The sequence below is a fragment of the Vigna unguiculata genome, chromosome 5 (assembly GCF_037176805.1).
Source record: "Vigna unguiculata cultivar grain cowpea cultivar isolate G323 ecotype 2 chromosome 5, ASM3717680v1, whole genome shotgun sequence".
Taxonomy (NCBI): domain Eukaryota; kingdom Viridiplantae; phylum Streptophyta; class Magnoliopsida; order Fabales; family Fabaceae; genus Vigna; species Vigna unguiculata.
The window spans coordinates 10,392,220-10,410,528 of record NC_140796.1 but is presented as its reverse complement, the minus strand read 5'-3'; the positions used below and the strand labels follow the sequence as shown (position 1 = coordinate 10,410,528).

Sequence of the window (18,309 nt, the reverse complement as noted above, 5' to 3'; positions counted from 1 at the left end):
CACACACAATCATACAAACAAGCAAAGGGTAAGCAAAGGGTAAGCCAGTGGAGTCGTCATCTGTCACGACCGAAATCGCGACGGGATGACGAACCAAAAAAATAAATTTTTGTAAAAAAGAGTTTTGGAGTCGCCACCATAGTTATTATAGGAAACTATGAAAAACCATAAAAAAGAACAAGGTCTACGAAAACAGATATTGGGGGTACGGGAGTTAATTACGCGTAAGGAAGGTGTTAGTACCCTACAACGTCCATCCTAAGACGGTACCTTTAATTAAAATATAAATTGATGTGGTCTCCTTTAAATACTTATTTTTTTTAAAATAAATAAATAAATAAGTTATAAATAAATAAAACAAAATAAAAAAAATAAAAAATAATAATAATAAATTAACAATAATAAATAAGTAAATAAATAAAGATGACAAAGAAAAACAAAGGAAACAAAAAAAGATTTTTTTTTTATTTTTTGGGCCCGACAAGGATTACTCCTTGCTCCTACGAATCTCCATTCATAATGGAGAATCAGGGTCACGTTCTTTATGAAAAAGACTTTTTGAAAATAATTTGTTCGAAGATGTTGATATCACTCTTTTCTAATATTTGAAAATTTTGTATTTTTTAGTAATCTTATAGAAAAGCGAAGGTATTAAGTACTAAGTCGACGCGAGCGGTCACACGAGCACTTATACATTTTAAAAGTTAAAAAGGTATTTAAATTATTTATTTGTTATTACCTCCTTTAGAAAAACTTTCAAAATAAGACATTGATACCCAACAAAATTTGACTATTTTATATTCACAATTTATGAAAACATTAGGAAAAAAAATGAATAAAAGATTAGGAAATAACGTTTTAGGATTAAACATATTATCTTAATATGAAAAAAAATACAACCCTTAACATGAAAAAAATATGGCACAACATATTCATACAACATCAAAACATGATATCTCTCACTTACTCGCGCAACAATGTTCACAACCCAAAGCAATCAACAAAACCTTAATTATAATACTAATGAACCCCAAAAAGCATGACAATAAAGTTTTTTTTTTATATCAAAAGAAATAGTGAAAACATCAAGTTCAACCAAGATAAAAAAACATCTCGAGAAATACTGCATGACACAAATAATAAAAAAAAATTTGCGAACCTGAATGGGAGATCAGACTTACAATAGCTGCGTTAGAACACTAAGAAGCACGTGGGGGTGGCGATTGAGGGTGAGTGGGTTTTTTTTTTATGTGCGAGGGTTAAAAGAGAATGTGTGCTTAGAGTGAAAGAGGGCTCTAGAAATTTTTGAGAAAAAGTTAATTTCTTCTTCTTCTGATGGGTTTATATACACAACATTGTAAAGGTCTGCTTTAATTACAATGAGTTTTAAAAGGCAAGAACTGGTCTTAAAATTATTACAAAATGGGAATCAAATCATATAAAAAAACAGAGCACAAAATCAAACGTGATCAACAAAATTAATTTTAATTAGTAAAAGAGATTTTGTTTTGAATTATATTACTACTTTCTCTATATGGGAAAAAAGGTGTAATAAAATCAGAGCACAAAATCAAACGTGATAAGGACAGATTAATTATAGTTACAAAAAAGATATTCTTGAGAAACATATTAATATTTTCCTCATCTGGAAAAGGAGATGTCATAAAAATCAGAGCACAAAATCAGAGTAAATAATTCTAAATATTAGAGCATATTATGTTTCTAATTATTAGACTAACTTCTTAATCTGGAGCAGAAACGACAAAGCATAGAATGGGGGTGCGAAAACTAAATTTTGGGCTACCATTAGTTGCAAGAAAAACGGTGTGTGTGTGTATAGAGTATTTTGGGCTAAAATAGAAACAAAAGCCTCAAAAGAAAATACATACAAGATTAAAACAAAGCTTTTTTTCTTTTTATTTATTTATTTATTTATTTATTATTATTATTTAGACAAAGCAAAAAAACCAAAGAGAAAACTTATTTATTTATTTATTATTATTATTTTTTTACCTTTTTCTGAAAAAAACAAATTATTATTATTTATTCTATTATTTATTTAGCCGGACGAAATTGGGTGTTGACACATACAATTTCATATTCAGGCATAAATGGCAGACATCCACATATGAGGCACCAAACCATATAAGACACAAAAACTTGACTATCCGGATACGCTCAATGAGGCACCACCACGAGACAGTGGAATTACGTCCTAGCAGTGAGGCGTCACCGCGAGGCCTTCGCGGAATTATACCCTTACAAGAGGCACCACCACGTGGCCTTCGTGGAATTACGTCCTGGCCTTGAGGCACCACCACGTTACCCTCGTGGAATTACGTCTTGGTCTCGAGGCACCACCGTGAACCCTCACCTCGAGGTTCATGGAATTATGTCCTATCGCTGAGGCACCACCGTGAACTCCCCCAGAAGGGCCCATGAAATTACGTCCGTATGATGAGACACCACCATGAGCCCCACTACAAGGGTCATGGGATTACGTCCTACTCAAACCTTACTCATACATAACCAACCAATCATGAAGTTCCTATGCATACCATTAACATGTCATTTAGTATTCATGATCAACCACCAGTCATATATATACCATGCCAAGCTCATCACCATATCATTAGTTCCCACCCATAACATACATAGTACATGCATATCCACCCCCTTTATACAATAAATCAATGATCCAGCCAATCCAACAACCGACAACATTCATAAAATGAAGCACAGCCAAAATCCAAGCTAGGTCTCGCTCAAGCTACAGACTCTCGCTTAGGCGAGACTGCGACAGTGCCCCTGGAAGGTTTCGCGACTTCTCGTTTAGGCGAGGCGGTCTCGCCTAGGCGAGACTGTTTGTCGCTCAAAAAATATAGTCGCTCGCTTAGGCGAGTGCTCGGGCAGAAACCTGAGCGAGTTCCCGCTATTCTCGCCTGGAGAGATGAGCTCGCCTAGGCGAATATATCAGTTCCCACCACTGTTCCATGCATATTCAATCAAGAACTCACTCATGACAGCACCCAAAACATTTTCACATCATCATAAACAACATACTAGCACCAGAGACTCGAAACAGAAACAACGCATACTAAAAGTGAATCAAAAACGTGAAATCTAGCTTCCCTTACCTGGAACTAGCTAGAACAGGGGTTCGACTTGAACAGTGAGATGCAACAGTACAAGGAAGGAATGGGCGAGCTGGAACAGAACCACGGAATAAGTCTTAACATAAACTTACAACGAAACCCTAACTGGAAAAATGAACAACGAAAGGGAAAAAGGCGTATGAGTCACAGAGTACCTACGTGAATCAAGAAGATGAACTAAACTCGCTTGATTGGGATAGAGTAAACCCTAGCAAAGCTTCTGGGGAGAGGTTAGGGGCTTGACGACTGCGATTTCTGTGAATGGAGAGAAGAGATTAGTCTAGGGCAGACTTAGGGTATGGTCCCCCCCTTTTTGGGCCAGCCCTAGGCCCAACCAACTTTGGGGTAGCCCTTAAGGATTTAGGCAGAAATAAATGGGCCTTACATAGACTATTAAAATATCATTAGTTAAATTCATTAGTGTTTTTCCAAGAATCTAAGAATTTTATTTAAAAATATCTAACTATTTGTTACATAATTTGTAACTGTTCTAAATTTAAGCTATAGTTATAGTAAGAATAAGTTAAAGAAGAAGAGATAACAAAGAGTAAATCTTTTGTGTGTTTTTTTACATATAAGAAAAGTTCTAGTTATAAATATAAGATGTAACCCGTAAATCAAAAATTTAATACAAAAATTTAAATTTCATAAAGAGTAATTAATCAATATATCAAATCAATAGGCAATAATTAATTTATAACATTCCCACTTGATTGAGTGTTCATTAATAAGAGAATGTCTCTCGTCAAAATCTTACTATGAACAACCATTTAGGATAAAACCTAGTGAAGGAAAAAGAATACATGATTTTGTATTGTTTAATACAATATTGTTCATCACATATTCTATTTCTCCTCTTCAAGTAAACTTACATCATTGAGATAACAAAATCCAATTTTGTAAACTAATTGCTCCAAAGTTCTCATCTCGTATAAACTTTGTAAATAGATCTGTCAAATCTTTACATGAACGAATCTTTTGGATATTTATATGACCCTTTGAATTGAACAATGCACCATTGTCTTCATACAGTTGTTGGTTCCATTCTTCCCAAGGATAGACCACAAGTTTATCATGTAAATTAATTTTTAGTTTTTCATATGATCATAACTCATTCAAGAAAACTACTTTAGAATCTTAAGATTCATGATTCTCACACATTAACACATATAAGTCATCATAGGATACTAACATTTATCCATGGGAGATCCAATGAGAATGCATGGTTCAATCTCTGTTCTTCAACATCCTCTTCCTAATCTATCTCTTTTTGCTTTTCTTTCTTCTCTCACACTTTCTTTCCTGATGGCTTATTGTGAAAGAACATTATGGCGAGAGACAGAATCCTAATCCCTTGTATAAACCAATGTCCATCAAGTTAGGTTAAGCTTTATTTTATTTTAATTTTATTTTATTATATTATAATTTTTCATAATAATCAATAAATCCTTATATTTTATTAAATCACTTATGGACCAATCATAATATTTCAAATGAGTCACATAGAAGAAATTAATTTGTCAATTAGTTCTAACATTCTCCCACTCGAGTCATATGATGTCATAAGGTTCTACGATTTAATACATATATAAACATAATGTGCATTAAAGGACCTTACATAAATTAGTTTCATCATTATTCATAATCAAAGATACAAAAGTAACAAGAGTCATGGTGGTTGCAAATCATTTGGTCGACGTGTTTCCTTCCATGAACTATTGTATCATCTCTTTCTCCTTAATACGACTTTAGGATTAGAAGTCCATAATGGATTAAAACATAATATCATTTCAATAGTAATAACAATAACAAAATTTGTTTTCTTTATCATAATTTGCAAGCATAAACATAAAGAATAAAACACAAATTTTAGAAACTTATATATCAAAGAGCTTAGAGCATAACATAAAAATTAATAACATTAGCATTCAATATTCAATAGTAGACATAATGCTCATATTCTTTACATAGCTAACAAACAATTTTGGAGATAACCCTTTTGTTAAGGGGTCAACCATCATAAGGTAAGTGCTAATATGTTCTATTGACACTCTACATTTATGAATTTCTTCTCTAATAACAAAGTATTTTAATTCCATATGCTTAGTACCTTTGGAATACCCGTCATTCTTAGAAAAGAAGACAACTGCACAATTATCACAATAAAATTTCAACGACTTGGCAACACTGTCGGCTACTTCAAGTTTTGAAATAAATTTTCGTAACCAATTAGCCTGAATCGTGGCCTCAAAGCATGCTATAAATTCAACTTTCATGGTGGATGCAACAATGACAAACTGTTTCACACTTTTCCATGAAATCGCTCCTCCAACTAAAAGATACACACAACCAAATATAGATTTTCTTGTATTCATGCAGTTGACAAAGTCTGAATCTGTATAACTGATCACCTCAACGTGATCAAATTTCTTATAAGCAAGCATGTGATTCTTTTTTCCTTGTAGGTATCTTAAAACTTTCTTTGCAGCTTTCCAATTCTCCAGTCCTGGATTACTCTGGTATCTACCAAGCATGTCAACTGCAAAGCTAATATCTGGCCTCGTACATGTTTGAGCACACATCAAACTCCCAATAATAGATGCATAAGGGATATCTTTCATTTGTTTCCGTTTCAAATCATTCTTTGGACATTGCACGAGACTAAACTTGTCTCCTTCTGTATTGGAACGAAAAATGTTGAACATCTATCCATTTTGAATCTCTCCTTATTGATATATTATTTCTGAGACAAACCTAACAATCCTTGTGATCTGTCACAAAATATTTTTATTTATATTACATAGTATGTCTTCCCATAACTTTCATTTCAAAGTTATTAAAGAGAAAACTCTTAGTTTCACTTAATAGACCATAATCATTAGTCGCAAGTAAGATATCAGTAATATACAAAATCAGAAATATAAATTTGTTCGCACCGACCTTCAGGTATATACACTGATCAACATTTTTTTTCCTTAAATTCAAAGGACATTATGCTAGATTGAACTTAAGATACTATTGCCGAGAAACTTGGTTAAGTCCATATAGTATCATTTGTACTCTTTCTCCAGTGTCAGGCTCGTAGGCTATAACTAATTGACGTTTTGTGGTTCATTTCGTTTTTTAGGTTTTGTTGACATACTCAAATAAGGTGAGTTCTTTTCCCAAAATGTTCATAATTGTTTTACAATTATGGTTTTCCAGTATGGATGTTTTTTTTATATGATTTTAGTTTTTTTTTTCACATATTGAGTTATTTTTTGAAATTTCAATTATCCTTTTTCCTCTAATCACACCAAATCATTTTTTTCCATCTGCTATTTCGTTGAGTCTTCTCTGTCATGTTATTTGTATACAACGTTTTTATTGGAGTTTGCTTATGTATCCAATTGTATATGGTGGTATTTTAAGTATGGAAATGCAATGACAAAAATGAATTGTACTATTAGTTTGTAGTGAAGAATATAGATAGAGTTGGTTTTTATCCGTGCTTATTTGTTTTTATGAGCTCGTATTATTCATTATCTAAAATGTTATATCATTACATTTGTTTTTTTTTTATTATTTAGATGGCCAAAAGGTTTGATTTGATTAAAGATGTAGATGAGACAAGTGAGACTAAAATTGGGTGTGCGAATAACAGATCTATGACATGTTTAATTTTCATCTTAAATGTGATGTTTTAATTAGGTTTAATTAATCGTATAGTACCCAGTTTGGGGCTAGTGTGTCAAATAGGTATCCGGTTTTAAAAAAGTGTCAATTGCATCCCAACTTTTGAAAATTGCATCAATTAGGTACCTTTCAGATAGAATTGACTAACGCCGTTAGTCAATGTGCCACGTGTCAATCTGTGGTTTTTTTGATTTTTTTTTTAAAAAATTTAATTTTTTTTTAATTTTTAATTTTTTTTAAAATTTTTTAAAAAAAAAAATTAAATATGCCACGTGTCAAGTCCCTGTGTGTGACACGTGGCATTGTCAGTGCCACGTGGCATTGTAATGCCACGTGTCAGTGTCACTATCAGATGCCAATGATTTCGATTTAGTCCCCATTTATGTTTTTTCGTTTCAATTTAGTACCTACTTATGTGTATTTTATTCAATTTTGACCTAATAATTTTTAATAATTAAAATATTTTGTAATAAAATTAAAAGTAATTAAGTATAAAAGTTTTTAAAAAATTAAGTATTTGATATTTATATTAAAATTTAGTGGTAAAAGTCATTTTATTAAGTCATTTTTAATAAAAAAAAATAGTATAACATTCATACAAATAATAAATTTGGTCAAATTGAGAGAAACATTATAAATATTAGTACTTAATTTTGTAAAAATATTTATAATTAATTATTTTTAATCTTATAAAAAATGGATTACAAAAATATTTTAACTATTAAAAAAAAAATTGGGACAAAATTGAATCAGATACACATACTTAGGTACTAAATTGAAACAAAAAGACATATGTGGGGACTAAATCGAAATCAACACAATGACATCTAATAGTGACACTGTGGCATTACAATGCCACGTGGCACTAACAATGCCACGTGTCACACACAGGGACTCGACACGTGGCATTTTTAATTTTTTTTTAAAAGAATTTTTAAAAAAAAATTTGAAAAAAAATTTTAAAAAAAAATTAAAAAATTAAAAATAAAAATAAAAAAATCAAAAATTGACATGTGACACGTTGACTAACAGCGTTAGTCAACTCTGTCTGAAAGGGACCTAATTAAAGCAATTTTCAAAAGTTGGGATACAATTGACACTTTTTTAAAAATGGGTACCGATTTGACACAATAGTATTAATCTGGGTACCTTACGATTAATTAAACCTTTTCATTAATATTAAAATATTTTATTAGAAATTCGTCATAAATATTTAAAAAGTCAATCGATGAGAGAAAGACAAACCGGATCCCATTGGAAGCGATGAAACCGACCCTAACAACCACTCACGTCCAGAACCCACATAAAAACAACATACCTGCTTTTCTGGCAGCATTTAACGATGTTCAATGTTTATTCAAAAACAATAAACAAATGCATAAAGTGTAAATAGATAGGAAAATAATAAAAAAATTTAAAAGAAATAAAATTATGTAATTTATATGAAAATAGGTAAATCTTCATTTCTATTTTCAACGTGTAAATATATGATAACTTAGTATTTCAATTTCTTTAGTTAATATCTAACTATATACATAAAACTGTAATAATTATATATACTTCTCATCAAATTTGGAAAGATCATTAATATAAAAATGTTAAATTTTAATATTTAAATTAACATTAAGTTGTGTTTTTTTTTTTAAATGAATAACATTTATAATTACTTATCTTTTTAGTTTTTTTTTTAATGTCACAAAAAGGAATGCATAATCTGAAACATTCCGCCCTGTAATTTTCTCTTATTGTTACTTTTTTTTTTCATCTGACGTAAATTTGTCTAGATCAATAATAAATTCCAACCATATGAATGTATAGATATTTTGTCCATAATTATTGTTAAGCTTAAATCAATCACAATTAATAAAGAATTAGATATGTTCAGCTCTCTTTAGATTTAGTAAAATTTAGAATTAATTATTTTTTAAAATTTTTAATCAATTTAGTCATTTATCTTTAAAAATGTATAAATTTAGTTCTGTTAACTAAATTTTGTTAAGTTTATATGACTTTCAAGTACATTTCATAATAGTATTTAAATTCGTTTGACACATTTTCGCTTTAATGTTAACTCAAATATTATAATAAAATATGTTTAAAATGTCAAATAAACTTAACAAAATTTGATAAAAAAAACTAAATTTATGCAATTATAAAAATTAAAAATTAAATTAATATAAATTTTAAAAAAAAAAAACTAATTCTAAAATTCATTAAAACTTAAAAAATAAAAACATATCTGATCCATTAATAAATTCCGGATGAAATGAAACTTAAATTCAAGGCTGGAAATTGATTTTGCATAAATTTAAAAAGACCGGTAAATTATTTAAAAAAGATAGACATCCCCATAAATGGTCTTTCCCAGAGGGACCGTTTCATCGTACTCATAATTTTTCTTTCTAGCTTCATCTTCTTTCTCCCCACTTCCACAAAACCACCAGAGAGACAGAAATTTGCAGAGAGCAACATGACATATTCAGAAATGGCAAATGAGAACGGTTCGTTGAACTCAAAGCCACCGAGGGACACCAAGGGAAAGATCATCACTTGCAAAGGTTTATACCAACCCACATGCTATATATCTCACACTAACCACTTCATTCATCTTAATTTTTCATCGTCATATTCAATTTTCATTCATATGGGTGTGTTCTTATTTTCTAGCTGCGGTGGCTTATGGTCCCGGAGAACCCTTCGTGGTGGAGGAAATTCTTGTTCATCCTCCACAGAAATTCGAGGTTCGAGTCAAAATCCTCTACACCTCCATTTGCCACACCGATCTCAGCGCATGGCGAGGCGAGGTAAGAACAGCTTAATCTATGCATTAATTTCTCTTCCTATGATTCATTACAACCATAAAATAAGTTGTTTGTCTCATGTTTTTTGTTTTGTTTTGCTTTGCCTTTTCTTTGCTGTTGTTGTCGTGATTTACCAAAGAACGAGTCTCAGCGCGCTTACCCTCGTATCTTAGGCCACGAAGCATCCGGGTAAGACAAGACAAACTTTTTTTTTTTTTTGTTTTTAATTATATTTTTGGTTGATCATTGATGTGTCCTACCCAGATGCTTTTTCAGACAAAATAATGAATTGTTGAATATTTAAAAGAATTTTGGGTCATCACGCATCCGTTGAGAGATTAATCAATGATTTTTTTTTAATTTAATTATGTGTATGAAATAATGTATTTTTGATTGAAAACACAGACTTGCATCGAAAATTGAAGATGTTGATTGGATTTGTGTAGGATTGTGGAGAGTGTGGGGGAAGGGGTGAGTGAGGTGGAAGAAGGGGACACAGTGGTGCCAATATTCAATGGTGAGTGTGGAGAGTGTTGTTATTGCAAGTGTGAGAAGAGCAACATGTGTGAGAGGTATGGGGTGAACCCGATGAAGAAGGTGATGGAAGGAGATGGCAGAAGCAGATTCTCGACCGTTGATGGAAAACCCATCTTCCATTTCTTGAACACTTCCACATTCTCCGAGTACACGGTGGTGGATTCCGCCTGCGTCGTCAAGTTCCGTCACTCCGATCACACTCTCACCACCAAAAACCTCACCTTGCTCAGCTGTGGCGTCTCCACTGGTTAGTCAAACAAACCCACATACTTTTTACCTTTTAACTAACCACATATAACTGTTTTTTCATCTCCGTCTTTTCTTTAATATTATTTCTTACATTCTTCTTAGTTTTTAATTTTATTTATCTATATATGTTTATTTTTTGGAGTTTTGAAAGAGTATTTATGAAATATAAGTATATAAAAAAGTAAAAAAAACATTATGAATCTGACATCTAGCATTGCGTATAAGGTTTTGTTTGTTTGGTTGTACATTTGTGATTTCGTTTTTCAATTTTCATCACGTTCCGTGCTGTTTGAGTTTTTCTTTTTATTTTTTTAATTTGTTTATGATTGTTCACTTCATGTGCTCGCTGCCCTGTCAATTTTCTTCGTTGAATGATGCATTATGATAACAATTTTAGTACTATTTTTGTGTTCGTCGCGGTCTATATTCCTCTATTTAAAAGTTGTACATGATTATTATCTTTCCCTTTAAAAATGTTTTGGTTAGGATAACATTAAAAACAAACATGGTTTGAAAATTTTGCTAAATAATATATAATCTACGACATGATTACTTGACCAATATATATCATAACTTTCCACAGCAAAAAAACTTTTACCAGGTCTTGACGACTTTTCTTTCCTTTTCTTCTTTATTCAAGTTGAAGAGTAGTATTTGACTAAAAACGTTTTGGAATTTTGTAAGATGAAAATATTCATTTTGGAATACTTGACTAAAAAGGTTTTCGAATTTTATAAAATGTAAACATTCATTTTGGAATGTTTGACTAAAAAGGTTTTGAAATTTTATAAAATGAAAACATTATTCATTCTTACATTTCATGTTGTGTTTCTGACCTTGTGCTTTTTCAATATTTTGTTGCAACTGGTTAAATTTATTTAATTCAGAAAATCAAAAGAAAGACTTATTGTAATTCCTAAAAGTTTAATCAATAATAAATTCGTACTTAAAAAATATTATCTTAAAAAAATGTTAATAATATTGTTTTGCTCAAGTTTGCTTGGTTGATGAAAAATAGAAAAAAAAAATTGACCCTAAATAACAAAAAATATAATTTCCGATCGAAGGTAAAACTCTTAAAAGACATACGAATAATATATATATATATATATATATATATATATATATATATATATATATATATATATATATATATATTTATATAAATTATCTTTAATCATATTTTTATTTTTGAATATTCATGTCATTTTATATATAATTTATTTTATTTTTTAAATAGTGAACTTTAAAAATGATGTCAGACTTTACCTTTTCTTTCACTTTCTTTCCTGAAATCATGGCATCCACACGTCATTTTCTCACTAAATATGTACAAATATCTATAAAAGGATACTTGTTTTGCCAACTTGCCCAGGAAAAAGGAGGCAAAAGGCCAAATCATTGAGAAAATGAGTTTTTTTTGTGCTTATGGCACTTTCAACTTTTATATATAATTTCTAAAATTAATCATGTCATTTTGGTAATTTAACCAAACTCAATATCTATGCACTTAAAAGATTTCTAATATATTTACAATATTCTAATAAAAAAATTTGTTCTCAAGAATATCTTCCTCTAGTTCGTGAATCACATGCTCCAGCACGTAAATATGATACTTACATGAATATAAACATCAAATTCTAACTTAATTACAATACTTAACGAAGATAGTTTCCCTCACTTAGAAATCAATCTACTCCAACAAAACCCCAACAATGTTTGATTCACACAGGAAACTCAAATCTGTCCATAGAAAACAATGATAATCAAACTAAAGATACTACTATGATCATAAATTAGGAAAGATTTATCTTTCCCAATCAAAGAGACACGTCCAAGAACATAGAAATGCAAACAATCTTTATGTAAAAGTTCAAAGACAAAAAGAAGTTTTTTTTTTTTTATCAACAAAGAATAAAATAAAATTAAAGAAAACACTTAAAAAGATGTTTTAATCCTTATATAAAACAATCATAAATAAAATGATGCTCTGACTTAGTTTCACGCTCCAACAAATAGAATTTCTAACCAGAATCAAACTTACATGTAACAAATTTGTAATTGACACTCCTAAAATAGCATGTAGATATCCTTTCATAAGTTTTTAAAGAATCTACCTGGCCAAAGAAAAAAAAAATACTCTAAATAAAATTACAATTTTGATGAATATTAACTTGAACAATAAATTTTAAGATTTTATTTCATTTTAACCAGTTTTATTCTTATAGGAATTGAGTCTATTTCTATCATTAAGATAGAAGAACATTAAAGTGTGATTTCCATGGGAGATAATGATAGTTTGTGTGGTTGACATGTAAAGTGGCGTAGAAATTTGGAGTAATGAGAATGAGAATAGAAGCATTGGGAATCACATTGATGGGTAGCTGAGTAGATTTTAATGTCATAATGCGTGGGCTCGGGTTGGGAGAAGTGACGTGTGAATTGTGGAAAAACATTTAATGTTTAGTTGGAGACACACATATTTATTTATAAAAATTAAAAATAAATTATTGAAGAAAATTAGAGAATAAGTAAGATGATGTTACTAATTCATATTTGTATATCTGTTACTCTCTCTATCCATGGATACCCATTTAGCGTGAATATCACAAATATGAATATTTTTTTCATCCTTAAATTGATGGTTTGAAATAAGTAGAAAGTAACACAACAACAAATAATATTAATTTTAATTATCAATAAGTTGCTTACTAATTTATTTATTAGTTTATATAATTTATTAATTTACTTGTACTATTTTTTATATTTTAATTAATTAATTATTCTTATTTTTATTCATTAATTTGAGTTAATATAAATTTATGATTAAAAATGATATTAAATATTTATTTTACCATCACATTACTTCTATTGGGTATTTTATTGTTTTTTTTATTTTTATATATAATTAAAATTAAAAAAAAACATATAACGTTAAAAATTGGAGTAATTAATATTTTATTATACTCTGTCATGAGAAAACTATCTTTAATAAAAATTGAAAAAAAAACTAATGTAATAGTAGTTTAAATTGAAAATTAACAAAAAATATTTTTCTTAAAAACAAATATAAATTTAATTATTAATTAGATCAGTTACATTAAATAAAATGGATTTTTCAAATAAAAAATATATAATTTCAAATAAATAAAAATAATGAAATGTTTAATAAGAACCTAATTATTTTTAAAAAATCTAAAATTATACTTACATAATAATATCTTTTTTAATAATATATATATATATATATATATATATATAATAAAAGTGGGTAATTATATTTTTACGTAATTTTATATTTGATAATTAATTTATCAAATTTAAAAATTATCATCTATAAATTAATTTTTTCAAAAACAACTTATATTTTAGTTTAATCTATAGTTATTTTTTATCTTTTCAACCCACCTAAATATGAATTTTCTATCAACTTCTGCTTACTTGTGGAAATTTGACATCAATAAATTTAATATATATATATATATATATATATATATATATATATATATATATATATATATATATATATATATAAAAGATATGATTTGATATTTAGTATAAGAAAGTTAAGATTTTACTTTTAATCAAAAACTTTAAAATAAGTGTATGGGTCTTCCTTTTTATATATTGTTCGGGATATTTTTTTTTCTCTCTAATGTGAAATCAAACTCATACTTAAAATCCTAATTATTTTCCTTTTAATGCAAATTTTTTTCGCATTGATATCTTTTCTCTTTCTCTAATGTGAAATCAAACTCATATTTAAAATTCTAATTATTTTCCTTTTAATGCAAGTTTCTTTCACATTGATATCTTCTTCTCTCTGATGTGAAATCAAATTCATACTTAAAATCCTAATTATTTTCCTTTTAATGCAAGTTTCTTTCACGTTGATATCTTCTCTAGAACAATAATTGTCACTAACTTGTATTGTTATTTTTGAGCACAACAAAACACACTTTTCGATAAAATCTTTTTAATTGAATTTAACTAGATTCATCCTTAACCAATTTAACTAGATTCACCTTTACCGCACCACTTGGTAAAGAATTCATGTTGTACGATGAAAGAGGAATAATATTATATGATGGTCTTCCGTATAATATTTTCATTTTTGTCTATCTTATTTCTGTTCTCTCAATAAAAGAAAACTTTAAAATGGGTTTTTATTGTTATTAACTAATTATGGAATGAAAATGTAGGTGTTGGAGCTGCTTGGAATACTGCTAATGTGCATTCTGGTTCATCCGTGGCTGTTTTTGGTCTTGGAGCTGTTGGGTTAGCAGTAAGTTTTTCTTCTTCTTCCAACATCTTTGCTTTCACTATAATTTGCTTAAAGCTGAAATTACTTTTAATAATTTGCTTAAACTTGGAATAAGACTCACTTTCTTCTTCCTTTTTTTCATACATATGATATCTTCGATCGAACCACTAAATTTATTTCTCCTATATTAGAAGTGATGGCTAAAGTAGTAAGAATCATAAAAAAAACATGTAATGTTGTAATTTAGGTTATCTTTGTTCTCTTCTGATTAATTAGGTTTAAGCCGTAGTAATATATGAAACAGAAAAAAAATCTAAGGAAGATGTTGGTTTTAAATTGGATTCAATCTAGGTTGCAGAAGGGGCACGAGCCAGAGGTGCTTCCAGAATAATAGGTGTCGATATCAACCCTGATAAATTCATCAAAGGTATCTAACTTCATCAAAAAGACCTTTCAAAGTTTTATTTGAAATGTTAATCTTCCTCTGTTTTCCCCTTTCTGTATAATATACTGTATTTTCTTTGTGCTCAAAGCCAAAGCGATGGGAGTCACTGATTTCATAAACCCAAAGGATGAAGAGAAGCCATTATACGAGGTTGGCATTTTCTCTCATCCTCATCTCACAAAAAGTAAATTATGATACTCATGCATTTTCTCCAACGAAACAGTAACTATTTTTTTTTTTTTTTGCAGATAATAAGAAAAATGACTGATGGAGGTGTAGACTACAGTTTTGAATGTACTGGAAACGGGAATGTTCTAAGAGATGCATTTTTGGCTGCTCATGCGGTATATGGCTATGTTCAAGCTATTTTTTCAAACATTTATTTATGGTTCTAGTATCATTGTTATAGGTTTTCATAAACTTATCCTTTATTTGGAAGCATGGATCAATTTCAGATTCATTACACAAGATTTTACTATTTAAAGCCATTACCTTACAGTTCCAAATTTCGTGCCACAGGGTTGGGGATTGACTGTGATCTTGGGAATTCATGCATCACCAAACTTGCTTCCTATCCACCCGATGGAGCTCTTTAATGGCCGAAGTATCGTAGGATCGGTATTTGGAGGTTTCAAAGGGAAAAGTCAGTTGCCTCATTTTGCCACACAGTGTGGAAATGGAGTAAGGATCATCACTACTTTCAATTTCCTTTTACAAATCAATGAAATTATGCATTGAATTTGGATGAACAAATAGTATTAACTTTGTTGAGATCTTATATTACACCGAAATAAAACAAGTTTATAGTATATAAATGAGTTAAAATCTTAACTTCTAAACCAGCTGTGAAACTGAGTTAGTCTTAAAATAAATTATTGAAAATGGTTTCAGAGTTAATAAAATCATGCATGGACTAATATTTGTTTGTTATGGTATTGGGTAATCATTTTAGGTGGTAAAGTTGGATAATTTCATCACTCACGAGCTACCCATTGAGGAGATAGACAAAGCCTTTGATCTTTTGATCACAGGGAAATCACTGAGATGTCTTCTGCATTTCTAAGCAAAGATGCCCTTTAGCAATGGCGGTGAGAATTATGATGTATTTGAATTTGTTTAATAGGAGTATATTCAACTACGAATGTCGAATGTGTAAGGTCTTGGTCCTTTGAACAATGTATTAGAGACAAAAAAGAGAATAATTGTAAGTGTACTCAGCTTTTGTTTCCTTTCCATCACTTGGTAAGAGTGCAAAACTGCTACTTTTTCTCTGTTTCTTTGCTGTCATAATAAACACTTCTTCGGAGAATACAATAAGATAGGACCAAATATGAAACCACCACATATCCACTCATAAAATGGGTCACAAAATGAGACGAAATGGACTCGTCCTAAAAGAGCAAACCAAAAATCCCAACTCGTGTTCCGTACTGCTAATCAACTTTTTATCCTTGATTACACCGGTGCATGTTACAAATAACTAATAAATGAAAATGATATTAATACTCATAACAAAATTTCACTACAATTTATCGTACTTACTTCTCTTCATATTCTTTGATTACATTGATATGTGAATTGAATAAAATTTTGATTCCACCGTAGACATAAGAAATTCCTATTAGAACTACAGGAATAACAATAAAAAAAAAAAAGCATTTGCCACATTTTATTATGAGTAATATCTTTTAATTTCTAATTTGGAACATTGTATGTTATACATGTATCACAATAATTAATCACTTCTAGAAGTTAAAGCTAGTATCTAGTTGCTGGTAGATAGTAGTTAGTAACTAGAACTAGTAGTTAGTACCTAAAGCTAGAGTTAGAGCTAGTAACTCTAGCTAGAGCTAAAGTTACTAGCTAAAGTTAAAGTTAGTAGCTAGAACTAGTAACTAAGAATTAGTAGCTAGTAGCTAAAGTTAGAGCTAATATATAGAGCTAATAGATAAAGGTAATAGACAAAGCTAATAGACAAAGCTAATAGCTAGTAACTAGAGGTAGAGCTAGTAGCTATAACTAGTAGATAATAGCTAGAGCTTTTACCTAGTAGCTAGAACTAGTAGCTAGAGCGAGTAGTTAGTAGTTTTTACCTAGTAGCTACAACTAGTAGCTAGAGCTAGTAGCTAGAAGCTAGTAATCAATACCTAATAGCTAGTAACTACAAATAGTACTTAGTAGTTAGTAACTACTAGTTAATAGGTAAAGTTGAGCTAGAAGCTAGTAGCTAGTAGCTAGTAGCTAGAAGCTATAACTAGTAGCTAGAGCTAGAAGCTAGATATAGCTAGTGGCTAGTAGCTAATAACTAGTAGTCAGTACCTAATAGTTAGTAACTACAAATAGTAGCTAGTAGTTAGTAACTACTAGCTAGTAGGTAGAGTTGAGCTAGAAGCTAGAACTAGTAGCGAGAAGCTAGAGCTAGTAGCTAGTAGTTAAAGCTAGTAGCTAATAGCTCCACTTATGAGCTAATAACTCCACTTATGAGCTACTAGGTACTAGCTAGTAGCTTTATCTACTAGGTACTAGCTAGTAGCTCTATCTACTAGCTACTAGCTAGTAGGTAGTAGCTAGTGGATATAACTAGTTGATAGTAGCTAGTAGCTCGTAGTTAGTAGGTAATAGCTCGTAGCTAGTAGCTAGTAGCTCGTAGTTAGTAGGTAGTAGCTTGTAGCTGGTAGCTAGTAGCTGGTAGCTAGTAGCTAGTAGCTAGTAGCTAGTAGCTAGTGCTAGTAGCTGGTAGCTGGTAGCTAATAGCTAGTAACTAATAAAGCTAGTAGCTAATAGTTAGGAGCTATGATCTAATAGCTAGCAACTAGTATCTAACAGCTAGTAGCAACGAACTAGTAGCTAATAACTAACAACTGAGCTAGCAACAAGTAGCTACTAGCTAGTAGCTGGATTCTGGAGCTAGTAGCCAATAACTCGTAACTAGTATCTAGTAGCCAATAGCTAGTAGCTAGCAACCAGTAGCTAGAGCTAGTAGCTACCAACTAGTAGCTAGCCACTAGTAGCTAGCATCTATTAGCTAGTAGATAGAGTTAATAGCTAACAACTAATATCTAGTAGCTAGCAGCTAATATATAGTAGTTAGAGCTAAAAGCTAGTAACTAGCAACTAATAGCTAGTAACTAATGGCTAGTAGGTAGTAGCTAGAGATAGTTGCTATTAGTTAGAAGTTAGAAG

The 18,309-nt window shown here is 30.1% G+C and overlaps 1 protein-coding gene and 1 pseudogene across 1 annotated transcript; one reads left to right on the top strand and one right to left on the bottom strand.

The window, feature by feature from the left end:
- Positions 1 to 2,973: 2,973 nt before the first annotated feature.
- LOC146886055 (secreted RxLR effector protein 161 pseudogene) lies at positions 2,974 to 5,776 on the bottom strand (annotated as a pseudogene).
- Positions 5,777 to 9,180: 3,404 nt separating this feature from the next.
- On the top strand, positions 9,181 to 16,359 carry LOC114183245 (alcohol dehydrogenase-like 4). Its single transcript, XM_028070182.2, has 10 exons — positions 9,181 to 9,388; positions 9,498 to 9,634; positions 9,771 to 9,820; positions 10,078 to 10,415; positions 14,620 to 14,702; positions 15,033 to 15,108; positions 15,215 to 15,276; positions 15,375 to 15,470; positions 15,646 to 15,807; positions 16,079 to 16,359. The coding sequence occupies exons 1-10, from the start codon at positions 9,301 to 9,303 to the stop codon at positions 16,187 to 16,189; spliced, it is 1,203 nt and encodes a 400-aa protein (XP_027925983.1). The 5' UTR covers positions 9,181 to 9,300; the 3' UTR covers positions 16,190 to 16,359.
- The last annotated feature ends 1,950 nt before the right edge of the window (positions 16,360 to 18,309 follow it).